This window comes from Manis pentadactyla, chromosome 2 (assembly GCF_030020395.1).
Source record: "Manis pentadactyla isolate mManPen7 chromosome 2, mManPen7.hap1, whole genome shotgun sequence".
NCBI lineage: Eukaryota > Metazoa > Chordata > Mammalia > Pholidota > Manidae > Manis > Manis pentadactyla.
The window spans coordinates 163,865,418-163,878,802 of NC_080020.1; the positions used below are offsets into that span (position 1 = coordinate 163,865,418).

Here is a 13,385-nt window from a genome sequence, read left to right on the forward strand (position 1 = left end):
TGGTGTTGTGATGTAGCTTTAGGCTACTGTTGACCTTCTGACAATACGTGAGAAGGAGGATCATCTGCCTCAGGACCATGGGTGAGCATGGTCAACTAAAACTGCAGAAAGAAAAACTGCAGATAAGGGGGAATTACTGTAGATGTATTTCTGCCTTGTAAGAAATATAAAAATGCCTTTCTTATGCAATACTATTATCATTAAAACATCTTGGTAATATGAATTATTATTAATAAAATTATATTTATACCAAAAAAGAGACAAATGTCCTTTTTTATTCTATCTCTGAAATTCAGTACACTGTTACCAAGTCAGCAATGTTGAAGTAATTAATTTCTATAGACTTCAAAAGCTGTGCATTAGAGAACACCGATCAAAAGTTCTTATGCGCCATAGTCTTTGGTGGTAGGGGATAGGAGCTATGTAGTGTGAGCATGGAACAAGAAGTCTACAAGGAGTTATTTGAAAAGTGCTCATCCAGGACAAAGCATAGACTCCTAGGTCATTACTCAGGTTTTCTGAAAGAGGAACCAGCTTTCCAATTTGTCTCCTCCGACTTCCACCCTCTCTGCCCCGCAGACGAGCCCTTTCCCTGCCCTGAGTGCCTTGGGAATAATGCTTTATCTAGAACAGGGGTCAGCAAATGATGTCCTGTGGGCCAAACCCTGTCTGCTGACTGGATTTTTCTTTTAAATTTCTTATGGCTAATGATCTAAGAATGGTTTGTAGATTTTTTTAAATGGTTGGCAAAAACTTCAAAAAAGAGTAATATTTTATGATATGTGACAATCATATGACATTCTAATATTAGTGTCCATAATAAAGTTTTACTGAAACACAGCCATGCTCATTCCTAACTTATGGAACATGGCTGCTTTTGTGTTATAGTGGCAGAGTTGAGTAGTTGTGACAGGGATTGTGAGGCCCACTGAACCTAAAACATTTACTGTCTGGCCCTTTACAAAAGAAGTTTGTTGGCTCCTTCCCTGGGATTCTTTGCCATCTCCTCCCCATTTCTATTGCTTTGTCTCTATCACAGAACACATCTAAGAAAGGAGACGTCAGGTCTCCTGTTTGCTTATTTCTCTTCAGTATGTATGTAAGTATAAAATCAATGGCTGAAGGGGAACACAATAGAGTTTTGTTATTTATCCCCATAATGCACAAGTGTTCTACAACAGATGAAATACAGAATATTTAAAAAATCTTGCATTTTATTTGTTACTCTTTCCTTTCATGTACATTCTAGTAATTTGATTATTTTCAACTGAGATTATTGGAAATTAATGACTTGTCCATTCTGCTTCCCAGTGTTATTTTTTCTGTCAACTTACATATCCCTGGATAGAAAACTCCCTCCATTATGAATCCTCCAAAGTTACATTTCTTTACTGCCGTGGACAGGAGACGGCTCTTCTAATTAGTGGCCTCTATTTTAATAGAGAGATCCCTTCTACCGTCCTTGCAGTGTGGTGATAACTCTGGGGCATGTAATGAATACAAACTGCATTGGGCAAATTGCCATTTGAAAGCACAGACTCTGAAGTAAGTTTTCCCTGAGTTGGGAAGACTTTTATCCACTTACCCTATGGGGAAAAAAAAAACCCTAGAATGTCATCGACAAATAGAAAAGTTGTATCTGCTGATTTACTGAATATTTAATACCCTGTGTTTTGTCCCGTAACTCATGTTCATAATGAAGCTCTTTCTGTTGCTAATCAGTAGTAGGTGTTTGAAAGCTCTTACTTCTAACAAGTAGAAATCACATTCTTTAATTCTTAACTATTGATCCTCTCTAGAAAAAAAGACAACACATCTACATTGTTATTCACATGGCAGTCCTTTGTGTATCTGAAAAACAAATCTCCCTCATTCTATGAACGGTTTTAATTTCCTCCTGCAATATTTTAAACAAACCTTGAGTAGCCTGGTGATTCTCTTTCACAAAAGTAAGAAAGATTATAAATACAATTAAGCTGACTTTGCCTATCATCTGGTCTGTTCTCCAGGAAGTTTCTCAGACCAAAGTACTGCCATTATTTTTTTCTTTTCAGGTTTAGGATCTGCCCAAACTATGGGAATAAAAGTTGTTAGGAGATAGCATGTGGGTATGTTGGCAGGGGGACAGATGGGAAGCAAGTAGTATTTTGAAAACCCAATGACAAACTATTTTATGTTACAACACTCAAGCTGAGATGAACATACATTCTTGAATTAGATTTAATTGAACAGCAGAAGTATAGGAAAGGTGAAAGAATTGATTGTTTATGGTTTATAGAAAGAAATCCTGGGGATTTAATTGTCAGTCATGACAATTCAATGTCCAACACTGAAGTGTAGTTGACAAGGGAAAAGTAGTGATTAAAAATTTGCTACGGTAGCAGACTATAGGAAGTCCTGTCCTCACACACATTTCACACTGCTTATCCCACAGAATATCAGATCCGGGCATCATATTTTAAGTTTGAACATTGAAGAATTATAAAGTGCTCAGTGTGTTAAAGGTGGGAAATAATCTCTAACAGGCAATAGTGAAATAGATGTGCCTGGAGAAGCTAAAGCTAAGAGGAGCCTGGTAATGATTTTCAGATATTTAGAGGGCTGTTACAAAAGAGTGGATCCATCGGTAGTACAGTGTAGACGATACAGTCCATGATTCTGTAACATCTTCCTATGTTAATAGATAGTAGCTGCACTAGAGGGGTGAGGATTCAATAACATGGGTAACTGTTGAACCACTCACTGTGTTGTACATTTGAAACCAATATAAGATTGTGTATCAGTGATACTTTAATAAAAAAGAGAAATGCCATCCCAGCCTACCACTCACTAGCTAGAAGACTTCAGACAATTCACCTAATCTCTCTGGCACACAGTGTTTTCCAGAAATGGCTGCAGTAATGTTTCTGGTCTTATTCCTTGGCCAATCAAGAGATAGGGTCCCTGACTCCTTCTAGTGAACCAGGGTATGCCTGTATGATTCCTTTGAATAACAGAGTATGGGAGAGGTGATGCTATGTGATTTCGAAGGCTAAGTTGTGAAGGGCCACTTGGCTTCTGCTTGGCTCTCTCTCCAGGCACGAGCCTTAACAGACAAGTTTTAAAAGGCCCAGGCACTCCAGTGCAGCTAGGCCAGAGAGAGACATCGTCCACAGGAGAGAACTGCTGGGAAGTGGAAGTGATAATGAAAAAGGAAGCCACTAAGTGTTGCAGGGGTTTATTATGTAGCACCAGACCACTGGAACATTCTCTGAGCCTTAATCATAGAAAGATTATGATACTGAGCCACAGAGAGGTGTTACCACTGGTAATTGTGATACTCCACATCATGCTTTGGTAGTCACACTGAGTGCCATTGTTATTACTGCTCTACAGGATGGAACTGGATGCCAGTGCCACAGGGAGCAGATTTTGCCTCACCCTTGAAGTGGTGTGTGTCCCAAGAACATACCTACACATGTGTCAGGGTACCTATATGTCCCTCAAAGGATACTTGCAATGGGTAAGAGTCAGACTCATAAGCAAATGTAATCTACAATCCTTGGATTCAACTAGTTTTGCTGTAATCTTGAACTCTTTCTTTCTTTAGGCATGCATGTAATCAGCCTTGTTAGCCTGTATGTGTGTCTCTGTGAACTACTTAAATCCTTTTTGTAATGAGACAGGACATATAACAAACAAAAACAATCTTAATATTTAGCAAAAACAATAACTCCTGGGATTCCACAGAAAGTCTTTGTCATATATTTAAAATATAGCAAAAAAGAACTTTTAAATTATAGCAAGATTTTCTAGTAGACTTTTGTCCATTTATTATTCTATTTAAAGTGCTTTATACAACTTAATCCTTACTTTTTAATACAAAAGAAATTAGATCAATGCATTATTGGGCACCTTATAGTACTTTACCTTGAAACATGTTCTATGGCATCCTGGAAGAACACCAACTTTACTTCTTTGGGATTTATAAGATTATAATCATCAAGATAGTCCTGTAGGACATTTGCGATTTTCTCCATATCAGGCATGTCATCATAAATCCGATCAATCTTATCTGCTCCAAACTACAGATGATTTATGGGAGAGAAACCAAGTTGTATAAATTCTAATATGGAAATATATATAAAACATACATAACCTTAGGAAGGAATATTATTTTATCTATGTTAATGTTTATTTGCTTATATATGCTAGTAAGGCTTTAAAACCAAGGAAATGACACTAAGAAACTCAGATCATCATAGATAAATGAAAACCCACTTCATTTAATGTCAAGTGGTACATTGGAATTTCAGTAATCTTTGCAATAAAATTTCAGAGCTCGGAAACAGGTTTTCAATTTGTCTTACTATATCTTACTATGGTTTCAAACTTTTTTCTTAGGTTGTTGACATCAGAAAAGCTAAATGGGTTGAAAGTTATGCCCTGGCAGGTTGTTAGGGTTATGAAAAATCGTGTCAGAACTATGTGTTTTTATACAATAGTCATCTAATTAATCATTGAGAATGAAATTTAGTGTATACTATAGGGAACTGAGTTCCTGTTGGGATCTACTGATGTTGTCTTTTCTTTGCAGAAGCAATTGCCCAGGGACATTTTCATTTGGAACCATTGACTAAAATACATACAGGCAATGAAAGAAGAGTCCAGCTCTTTGGCCTCTGCTTTATTTCCCTGTTTGATAAAAACATCACTAGAAACTAGTATGTTTTCTACTAAAAACAAACAAACAAAACAGCTAAATAAAGATTAATATTTACTGGCCATTTCTGTCAAAATAGCAGGTGGAAATATAATCACCACCTGAAAACAAATTTTCGACTTTGTTTTTAAAATACACTTAAATAGCTGTATTTCCTACAAATAAATTATCTTTATTGTTTGTCAGGAGTTACCAGGGTGGTGAGACATTGCATACATATAATGTAAAGACATGTTCATTCATTTGTTTAACCTTCATGGACTGAGACCCTGCTATATACCTAGCTCTGTGCAAGAAGCTGGGGATTCAGGGTGGACAAACAGACATGGCCCCTGCCCTCTTGGAGGTACTGGGAATGCTGTACTCAAACGAGAGTTAACTTGGTAAAACAAGGTGGTTATCTGCCAACTTAGTTAGGGTGTTAGACTTACTGGAGGTAGTCCTAGAGGGTAAAATTAGGGCTTGTGTGTAGATGTTACTGGGGGGACAGACTTGAGGAGTGACATATAAGGAAAATTTTGCTACTAACTAGAGCTACCCTGAAATGAAGAGGGCAGCACGGCTGACTAGTTTCCTGTTACTGGAAGCATCTGCACAGAGGCTGAGCAGCTGCATAGTGTGGGGAACATGGAAATTCCTATGGCCAGGATCATCACCTGACCCTAAACTACTTGATGATGTAAATGGCCTGCTGCTAGGCTAATGCTCCACACCCTAGGCAATAAGCTATTATTAACTGAGTCACTATATAAAGAGCTCTGCTCAGTGCTCTGGGTGGAGGCTGAGATGAAGGAGGATCACAGGCCTCCAGACTGCTGGATGCAGAGGTGATTCTAGAGCTCAAACTATTGCCAGCAAAACAAGCCAGGTAATTAACCCTTTCACCCCAAGAATGTTCCATTGTTATTCCTCAGTCTCAATGAATCCATAGTGAACTCGCTGGGGGCTGAAACCCACCAGCAAGACACATAGATACAGTGAGGGGGATTCCAGTCCTGAGTTAACTGACTGAACCTCTCTGCTTCCTTCCCACTCAAATACCTGATGGATCTCTTACTCAAACTATTACAAAAACGAATGTGATTAGATCAGGAGTCAGCAATCTTTTTCTCAAAAGAGCCAGATAGTAAATATTTCAGCCTCTGCAGGCCATATAGTCTCTGTTGCTACTATTCCACTCTGCCTTGTAATGTGAAGGCAACCATATAAATAGTATACAGTCAAATGGGTGTGGCTGTGTTTCTATAGAACTCTATTTACAAAAATGAGCAATGGGCAGATTTGGTCTATGGGCCATAGTTTGCTGATCCCTGGTCTAGGTATTTCATCTTCACAGATGCAAAGTTTTACTAGAATATGAACCTGAACCAGAAAATAGTAAGTAAATATTTTATAATAATCTTCAAACATAGCCAAGTTAATACAATATGCTTGCCTTAATGAAATCTCCAAATATGATGGGCTTAGTCAAAAAATATTCCAGGCCAATTGTAATTCCAAAATGCTTATCTATTCAGAAAACAAAATTAATTTTTTAATGTAGTGATGAACTTGAATGCAGTATTTTAATAAGATTAATATCAGCTGTTACTTAGAAGGTATAAATGAAACTAAGAGAAAGTCCTGTGAACACCATACCATTTTAGTCTGGTTGATAATTTCCCAGATTTCAGACTAAGAGTATGTAATAATAACAATAATAATGAACATTTTATTAAATAAGATATTGAATACATACTTAATAAGTACTTTATAAATATCCTGGTTTCTTATCAGTCAAAATATTGTTTCTCCTATTTTCTCTCCTTTCCTTAAAATTTTAGACTGAATTAAAAATATTAATCCTTCTGAATTTCAATAAAATGATTTTCATAGCATTTCATATGCTTTTGTATATTTGAATCATTGGAGAGGAAAACTTTTACTCACAGATGACTAAAATTAATTTTCCTTTATCTTATATAAACCCATTTTAATTTTTTCTTTGTAGAAACCAAATTGCTTTTCTACTAAAAACAAACAAACAAAACAGCTAAATAAAGATTAATATTTACTGGCCATTTCTGTCAAAATAGCATGGAAGTAGTGCTTATCTTCATTATTAATCAAACGGTCATGGAAGACTCTCTGACATTCGTGGCAAAAGAGTCTAAATATCTGTATTTCTTCTCTCATTGTTCCTGGATCACACTGGAGGATACCTGTTTTTTAAGAAAAGGAAAAAAGGAAAATTCTACATTTGTAGAATATCTAGTAATAGTTTAATTAACTAGAAATCCTTAAGTCCAATGTTATCTTCATACTACCAGAAATGTGTCCTTCCCCAGTGGATAGCCACATAGAATCATGGAGACTTCATTTTTGAAAGTAAAACTGGGACACATTATCTGGCAATAACTTTTTTCTTGTTTTTGATGTTTCTTTAAATGAGGATGTGAAGTGGTCAGACTTCACAGTATAAGCAATGTTCATCTCGTTATTACACTGGGTTGCAACATGTTAAGTGAAGAGTTTTGCATCTCTGTAATATCCATATATATTCATCTAGCAACTCGTCTCTCCCCCAACCTTTACATTGTTTTCAAAACACCGATTCCCTCTCTCATTCTTCCCTAAAGTTCAGTCCTCACCACATGCCCTCGGTCCTTCTGGCTTCTACCAGTAATTTAGTGAGTGAAGTGTTTCCTTGAGTTCTGTGAGCTGCTCTGTCAATTTGAGGAGGTGGTTGTGGGAACCTTCAATCTATGCCAGTAGGTCAGAAGCGCAGGTTAAACATTGGGGTGGGGCATGGCAGTCCTGCAGGACTGAACCTTTACCCTGTGGGATCTGATGCTGTCTCCGGGTCGACAGTGTCAGAATTGACTTGAATTAATGGGATGCCCAGCTGCTGTGGGAGAACTGCTTAGAGGTGTGTCTGCCACCCCTGTCCTGCCTACACTGGAATTAGGTGTAAAAGTGTATTTATGTTTCACCAGGGAAGTATAAAGGTCCCTAGGCAGGCCCTATTTCAGGAGCAGCAAGGAGATGGCACCAGCAAGTGGTAGGCAATGCAGGCAGGGAGGCTGCTGGGTCCAGACCACACAGAGCCTCAGTCCCATGGCAGGTGATGGGGAAGCAGCCTCTACAGGATCTGAATAGGCGACACCTCTGGTGCAGTGTCGGGGGCAGAGCTGGATTTAGGGTGGGGTAAGTGGGCAGCCTGGAGGCAGGAGAGCAGGGAGAGAAAGAAAGAGAGAGAAGACTCTCAATGTTAGAAATCCTGATGAGAAATGATGGTAGTTTGGGCTAGACTGATAGTGGGTGGAGTGGTGAGAAGTGAGTTAGATTTGGGATATATTTTGAAGATAAAGCCAGCAGCATTGGTGATGGGTGGAATACAAATCATCAAGGAATGAGGACAATCAAGGATGCCTCTCAGGTTTATTGGCAGAGCATCTAATGGTAGTTCCCTTAACTGGGGCAGGGGTATATGTGGCTAGGGGGAAGGAAGAAGCAAAAACTCCGTTTCAGACATGCCAAGTTTAAGAAGTCCAAATGGATGTCTAAGCAAGTTAGGGAGAAGGGAGTTGGGTATACAAACCGGACACTTAGAAAAGAGGGAAATCTTGAGGTAGACACTCAAGCATCCTCTCTGGAGAGATGGCAGTGAACGCCATATAACTGAGAGATAACCTAGGGAGCATGTGCAGGTAAAAAAGGACTGCAGATGGAGGCCTAGAGCACCCAACATTTTTAGGTAAGGAAGAAGAGGGATAGTCAACAGAAGAGACTGAGCTAAAGCACCCAAGGAGAGAGGAGGGAACCTAGGAGAGCATGTGCCCTGGAATATCAGAGAGGGTAGGGTTTTGGGGTGAAGGTGGCTGCTGAAAGGCTAAGGTACAGACTGAGAACTGACCAGTGGATTTGCTGAGACACAGAGGTGAGCTGGGAAGGAGCAGTTCAGTTCAGTGCCAAGTATAAAAGCTTGATTATTAAAGAGGAACTGGAGCAAGTAAGGAGATGGCAGGGAGAGACCACTCTTTAAAGAACTTTCTAGGAAGACCTAAAAAAATGGGGAGGTAGTAGCAGGGAGATAGGGACTGAAAAAGAGAATCTTCTTAAAGACGGGAGGTAGGATAGCAGGTTTTATGCTATTAGGAATGATTCAATAGAAAAGGCAGTATTGATGATGCAGAAGAGAAGTGGGAATTATAAGGGCAAAATCCTTGCATAGCCCAGGGGGATGGGAGTCAGTGTCAGAGGGAGTATTGGCCCTTGACAGGAATGGGGACAATTCAGCCACTGCAGCAGGAAGGAAAGCAGAGCAAATTGTCTGGGAGATTTGGGAGATGAGGCAGTTCTGGTCCAAATGCTCCTATTTTTTCAGTAAAATAAAGATAGGTCATCAGCTGAGGGTGAGAAATGGGAGGGGATACTGAAGCAGTGAAGTAGTCAGCCTGGGGTGGAGGTGGGGGGTGACTTGAACAGGGACATATAATGGGATTTCCAAGCAAGTTACAGACACCCCTGTACCTACAATTCTCCTCAGAGACTTGGGGGTGAATGGAAATGAAGGGAGGGTGCAGGTCAGAGAATGAGGGTTCCACATATTACCTTGCACACATTTGGATAAATCCCTCAAGTTAAAGACATAATGGGACTTGGCTGGTGTTGGCAGAAGATCGACACTCATTCTGTTATAAATCTCAATTGAGGCTTCTACAATGTTTGATGCGGTTTGTTTTACAGCTGGTGGGAAGTCATTCAGGAAGCCATTTAAGATAGCCTAGAACCAAAAACAATATGAGAGGGTAAGACTTTAATCTTTCAAATACTCTAGATCTGATGATACTCTTTCTATTAATAACTAGAAAGCCAGAAATTCCAGTGCAAGGACCTCTGGGTATCAAAACTCTTCAATTCATTTCACAATACGTTCTCATTCTAGGCTGGCTCCTGTCTTCTGTGACTGTTGGTGTCTGAGCAGCATTCATATCTGACCACTGAGCTTACCATAACCTTACTCTCCAGGCAATTTAGATTTCTGCTGGCTGTGGGTCCAGCTGGTCTTCACGGAGCGCCCAGACTCATCTGGAAATGGGCTGCAGTCCTCTCTGATTTTTATGGTTGAGTGACCAACACTTCCATAGACCTTCACCTTCATATGTGTTTGAAAGTGTGACTTAGTTGTAACTAGGAACTCCCCCACCCTTGAGATTCTCCACCTCAGTATATGGCCCACCTTGCACTCGATCAGGAGTTTGGAAGTCTGTTTTGACACCTCCCATTCTCTGTCGCCACAATCAATCTTGAATACATTTCTTCAATCGGTCTGCATCCCCTTGTTTCCCCTGACATCACCCCATTCCAGTCCTCACTCTTTTAAATCTGGGCTTCATTCCCTCCTTCTCTCGCTGGCCTCCCCATCAACTCTTATTTCCCTTCTGTTCCCTTTATTCATGCAGATCTGGCACCACCCCCCCATCAGTCTCTGCTCTGCTCCGGCCAGCCCCCTCACCTTGCTCTCTCCCCGCATTGCGCAGTGGGTCCCAGCCACTGTGGCCTTCACACCCATGGTCTCCCCTCCCTCAGTCTTTGCACGGGCCACTCCTTCTCCCACTACCTGCCCGCACATGGCTCTCTGCTTGGCAGGGACTTTCTTATCCTTGGTGATTCAGGTTATCCATGATCTCTTCAGAAAGGCCTCCCCTGACTACCGAGTCTATAGTAAGTGTCCCATTGGTCTCTCTTATGGCTTGCTGATCTCATATAAAACTTGCCAGACTCTGAAAGGATATATTTGTTAGCTAATACTCTATCCCTAGTTCCTTGGGAAAATCATTACAGATTTTTAAATAGATAAATTCTCACCAACATTGACCTTGAAGTTGTGCAAGGGAGAAGTCACCAGAACATATATCAGTGCTTGCAAGTCAGTCCTTGTGATTTTAGATTTGAGGCACACATATGAGATAATTTGAAATAAATTGAAGTATTTGTTTTTAATGAGCTTCCTGTTGAATATCAGTAATAGCAGCTTATGAGGATTATCTACCTCTTTGGGTCCCTGGGCCCCAACATGAGTTTAACACTTTTCATATGACCCACATTTTGAGTAGGACCACCCCAATATGTAGAAAATAAAAATTTTGCTATACATATTATCTATCATCTATCTATCTATCTATCTATCTATCTATCTATCTATCTATCTATCTAATTCCAGTCTGTTTATTCATTACACAAATATTAAGTTATATATTTAGTATCTATATTTATCATCTATATTAATTTATTCATTTGTTTATCACCTGTATCCATGGTGGGAGCTCCATGAGGACAGGGATGGCATTTGGTCTGTTTAAAATGATAAGCTGATGTGTGGCACATAGTCGGCGCTCAACAAATATTTCTTTAATGAATAAATTAAGGGTGACTAAACTGACAATCATAAATTAAAATTAGCATGTCATTACAGTTTATTGAGGACCATAGTTTGGTATTCTATTTAAAGATAAGGCCTACACAACATGTTTGACAACTCCAAACAGCTTCTACTAAGAATATGCACACAGGATAGTCAGATCCCCACAATTTTGGGGAAGTATGCTTTGACATTATTAATATTTTATGGAGTTGATTATGGTTTTTAGTTACTGCTATTATATCTTTCTAATCAGAAATATCTAATTTAGCTACATTATCAATTTAATGTGCTGTTTAGTTTACCCTTAGAGTGTATAGTGATGTACATTTTTGGCATGTAAATTTCTAGTGAGTGAACCCTGAGATGTGTATGAATTGTGGTTCAAAGGTGAGTCACCTGTAACCATGCGTAACCCAAGCCCTGCCATTTCTTTGGCTCCTGCCTCTCTTTGACTGTGATGTGCAGCTGGTTGATGTTCCTGGGAGTGATGCGTTCCTGGGGCCATGACCATTCCGTGGCGGATGGAGGAGGCTGAGGGTCGAGGACCATTTCATTTCCAGGAGCCCCCCAGACTCCATCTTTCCCTTCCCAGCCACATAAGCATTTTGGAATGATTAAGAATGACATCTCTGGGGGGATAAACTTGAATTTGTTTTGACTTATTAAAATATGAAATAACTTGTGAATTTACTACTTTATTATCAGGCATAAATTACTTGGGACACCCCTCACCACTGATCACATCAAAAAGCGCATCAGAATAGCATGGTTGGGAGTCACTCATTTCAAACTTCAAAATATATACATAAAGGTTCTCAACAAAAGGCAGAGCAGAAATTTAAAAAAGTCCTCTGCTGTCTGTGCTGGTCCCTGTTACCCACTTCATGTTTTGTTTTATCCTTCAGTGCTTAACTACAGAGGAGGACCTCCCATCCTTTCATATTCTAAAGTATTCTCTGTAAGTCTGCCAAAATGTAGTGGCCCTCATGTATCATTTTGGCATTTACTCTTAAACAATTTAATGAAGCTACCTCAAATTTCCTAAAAACAATTTCCCATGGATGTAAGCTATTTCAGGATGAAAACCCCACTTTCCATGTGTTAAAGGCTGTACGTACTGGCTCTGCTCCTGACTTTTCTCTAAAAGGGCCCCGTTAGAAGGAGAGGCCGATGCTGGCAGCTGCAGAGGCTCATTTAATGCCTGCATCACTGGCCATCTGGGTCCTGGGTGATTTCCACTGAAGTCAGCTTCTCCAGACAAGTCACCCGTCTTATTCTACCTGTATGCCCACATTGTCATCTCTTGCCTCTGGGATGGCATGCACTCAGGGTCCTTCTGGTTGAGGTTCTGTCAGTTCCTGTCCTCTGGAAGTCAGCTCACAGTCCCTCTTTCTAGGCAGCCTCACTCTAGTCACAATGCTTCACGTGCTCCCATCATCCCTTTCAATACAGTGTCTCACAGTCATTGACCACTTCTGCTGAGCATGTACAAGGCCGGTGCAGCTATTTTCCCTACTTAAAGGATGAGGAAGCAGCCCCATAGGGAAGTTCACACAGGTGGACGATAAAATGGGGGGTTGTTTAGTGGAGGTGGTAGAGACAGCAGAGGCACTGAATGCAGGGTTAGGGGTGGTGAGCTTGAGCTCAGTGGGGTATCAGCAGCTGTGTTTGGTGGGCAAGTAGACATACAGAGCCAGTGGTCAGGTATGAGATGAGCATGGAGGCAGGGGGCTGGCTAGTGGAGAAGATCTGCTGAGAACTGTGTGCAGAGTGCTAAGAAGCCAGGGCCAAGGTTACAGCCTTCCTTAAAGGTGGGGCTGTATTTTGATATCTTTCTGCATTCCTAAAACTCTCTCTGACACCACAAACGCAGGAGGCAGGGACACAAATGCCCATCAGCCACTTCCCAGATGCCCCTGTGTTCACCTGGTTCTACTCAGGAAAGGGGTGGATGGGCTCCCTAGAAACACCAGAGACTGTTTTGATTGTGGGAGTTTTGGAACAAATAGATTTTCTTTTCTTCCCTTGCTTAAGCTTAAATCCACACTCACCTGAAAAATCTGCTTCAAACTGTGCTCTGAGGGCATGGGGAGGCACAGCATGCTGAAGTGTCGGATGAAGCGGGGGGTCACAGGGTTGCGGCCACCACCTGGAGGTGCACACGCTGATACAATCGTTACATCCTGTGCGGGGAGAAATCTACCTGGGTCACCCAGCGAAGAAAGATGAGGTCTGCCCACCCCAATGGTGGGATCAGAACCAACATTTTCAGAGCAG

The 13,385-nt window shown here is 40.6% G+C and overlaps 1 protein-coding gene across 1 annotated transcript in view; it reads right to left on the reverse strand.

Moving 5' to 3' along the window:
- The window catches only part of DNAH6 (dynein axonemal heavy chain 6), a 265,012-nt gene that overhangs the window by 109,590 nt on the left and 142,037 nt on the right, over positions 1-13,385 (reverse strand). Inside the window, exons 41-45 of the mRNA XM_036931141.2 lie at positions 13,160-13,291; positions 9,296-9,467; positions 6,757-6,903; positions 6,138-6,211; positions 3,910-4,064 (exon numbers count right to left, since the gene is read on the reverse strand). Coding sequence (XP_036787036.2) covers positions 3,910-4,064; positions 6,138-6,211; positions 6,757-6,903; positions 9,296-9,467; positions 13,160-13,291 — 680 coding nt within the window. The remainder of the gene's footprint in view (positions 1-3,909; positions 4,065-6,137; positions 6,212-6,756; positions 6,904-9,295; positions 9,468-13,159; positions 13,292-13,385) is intronic.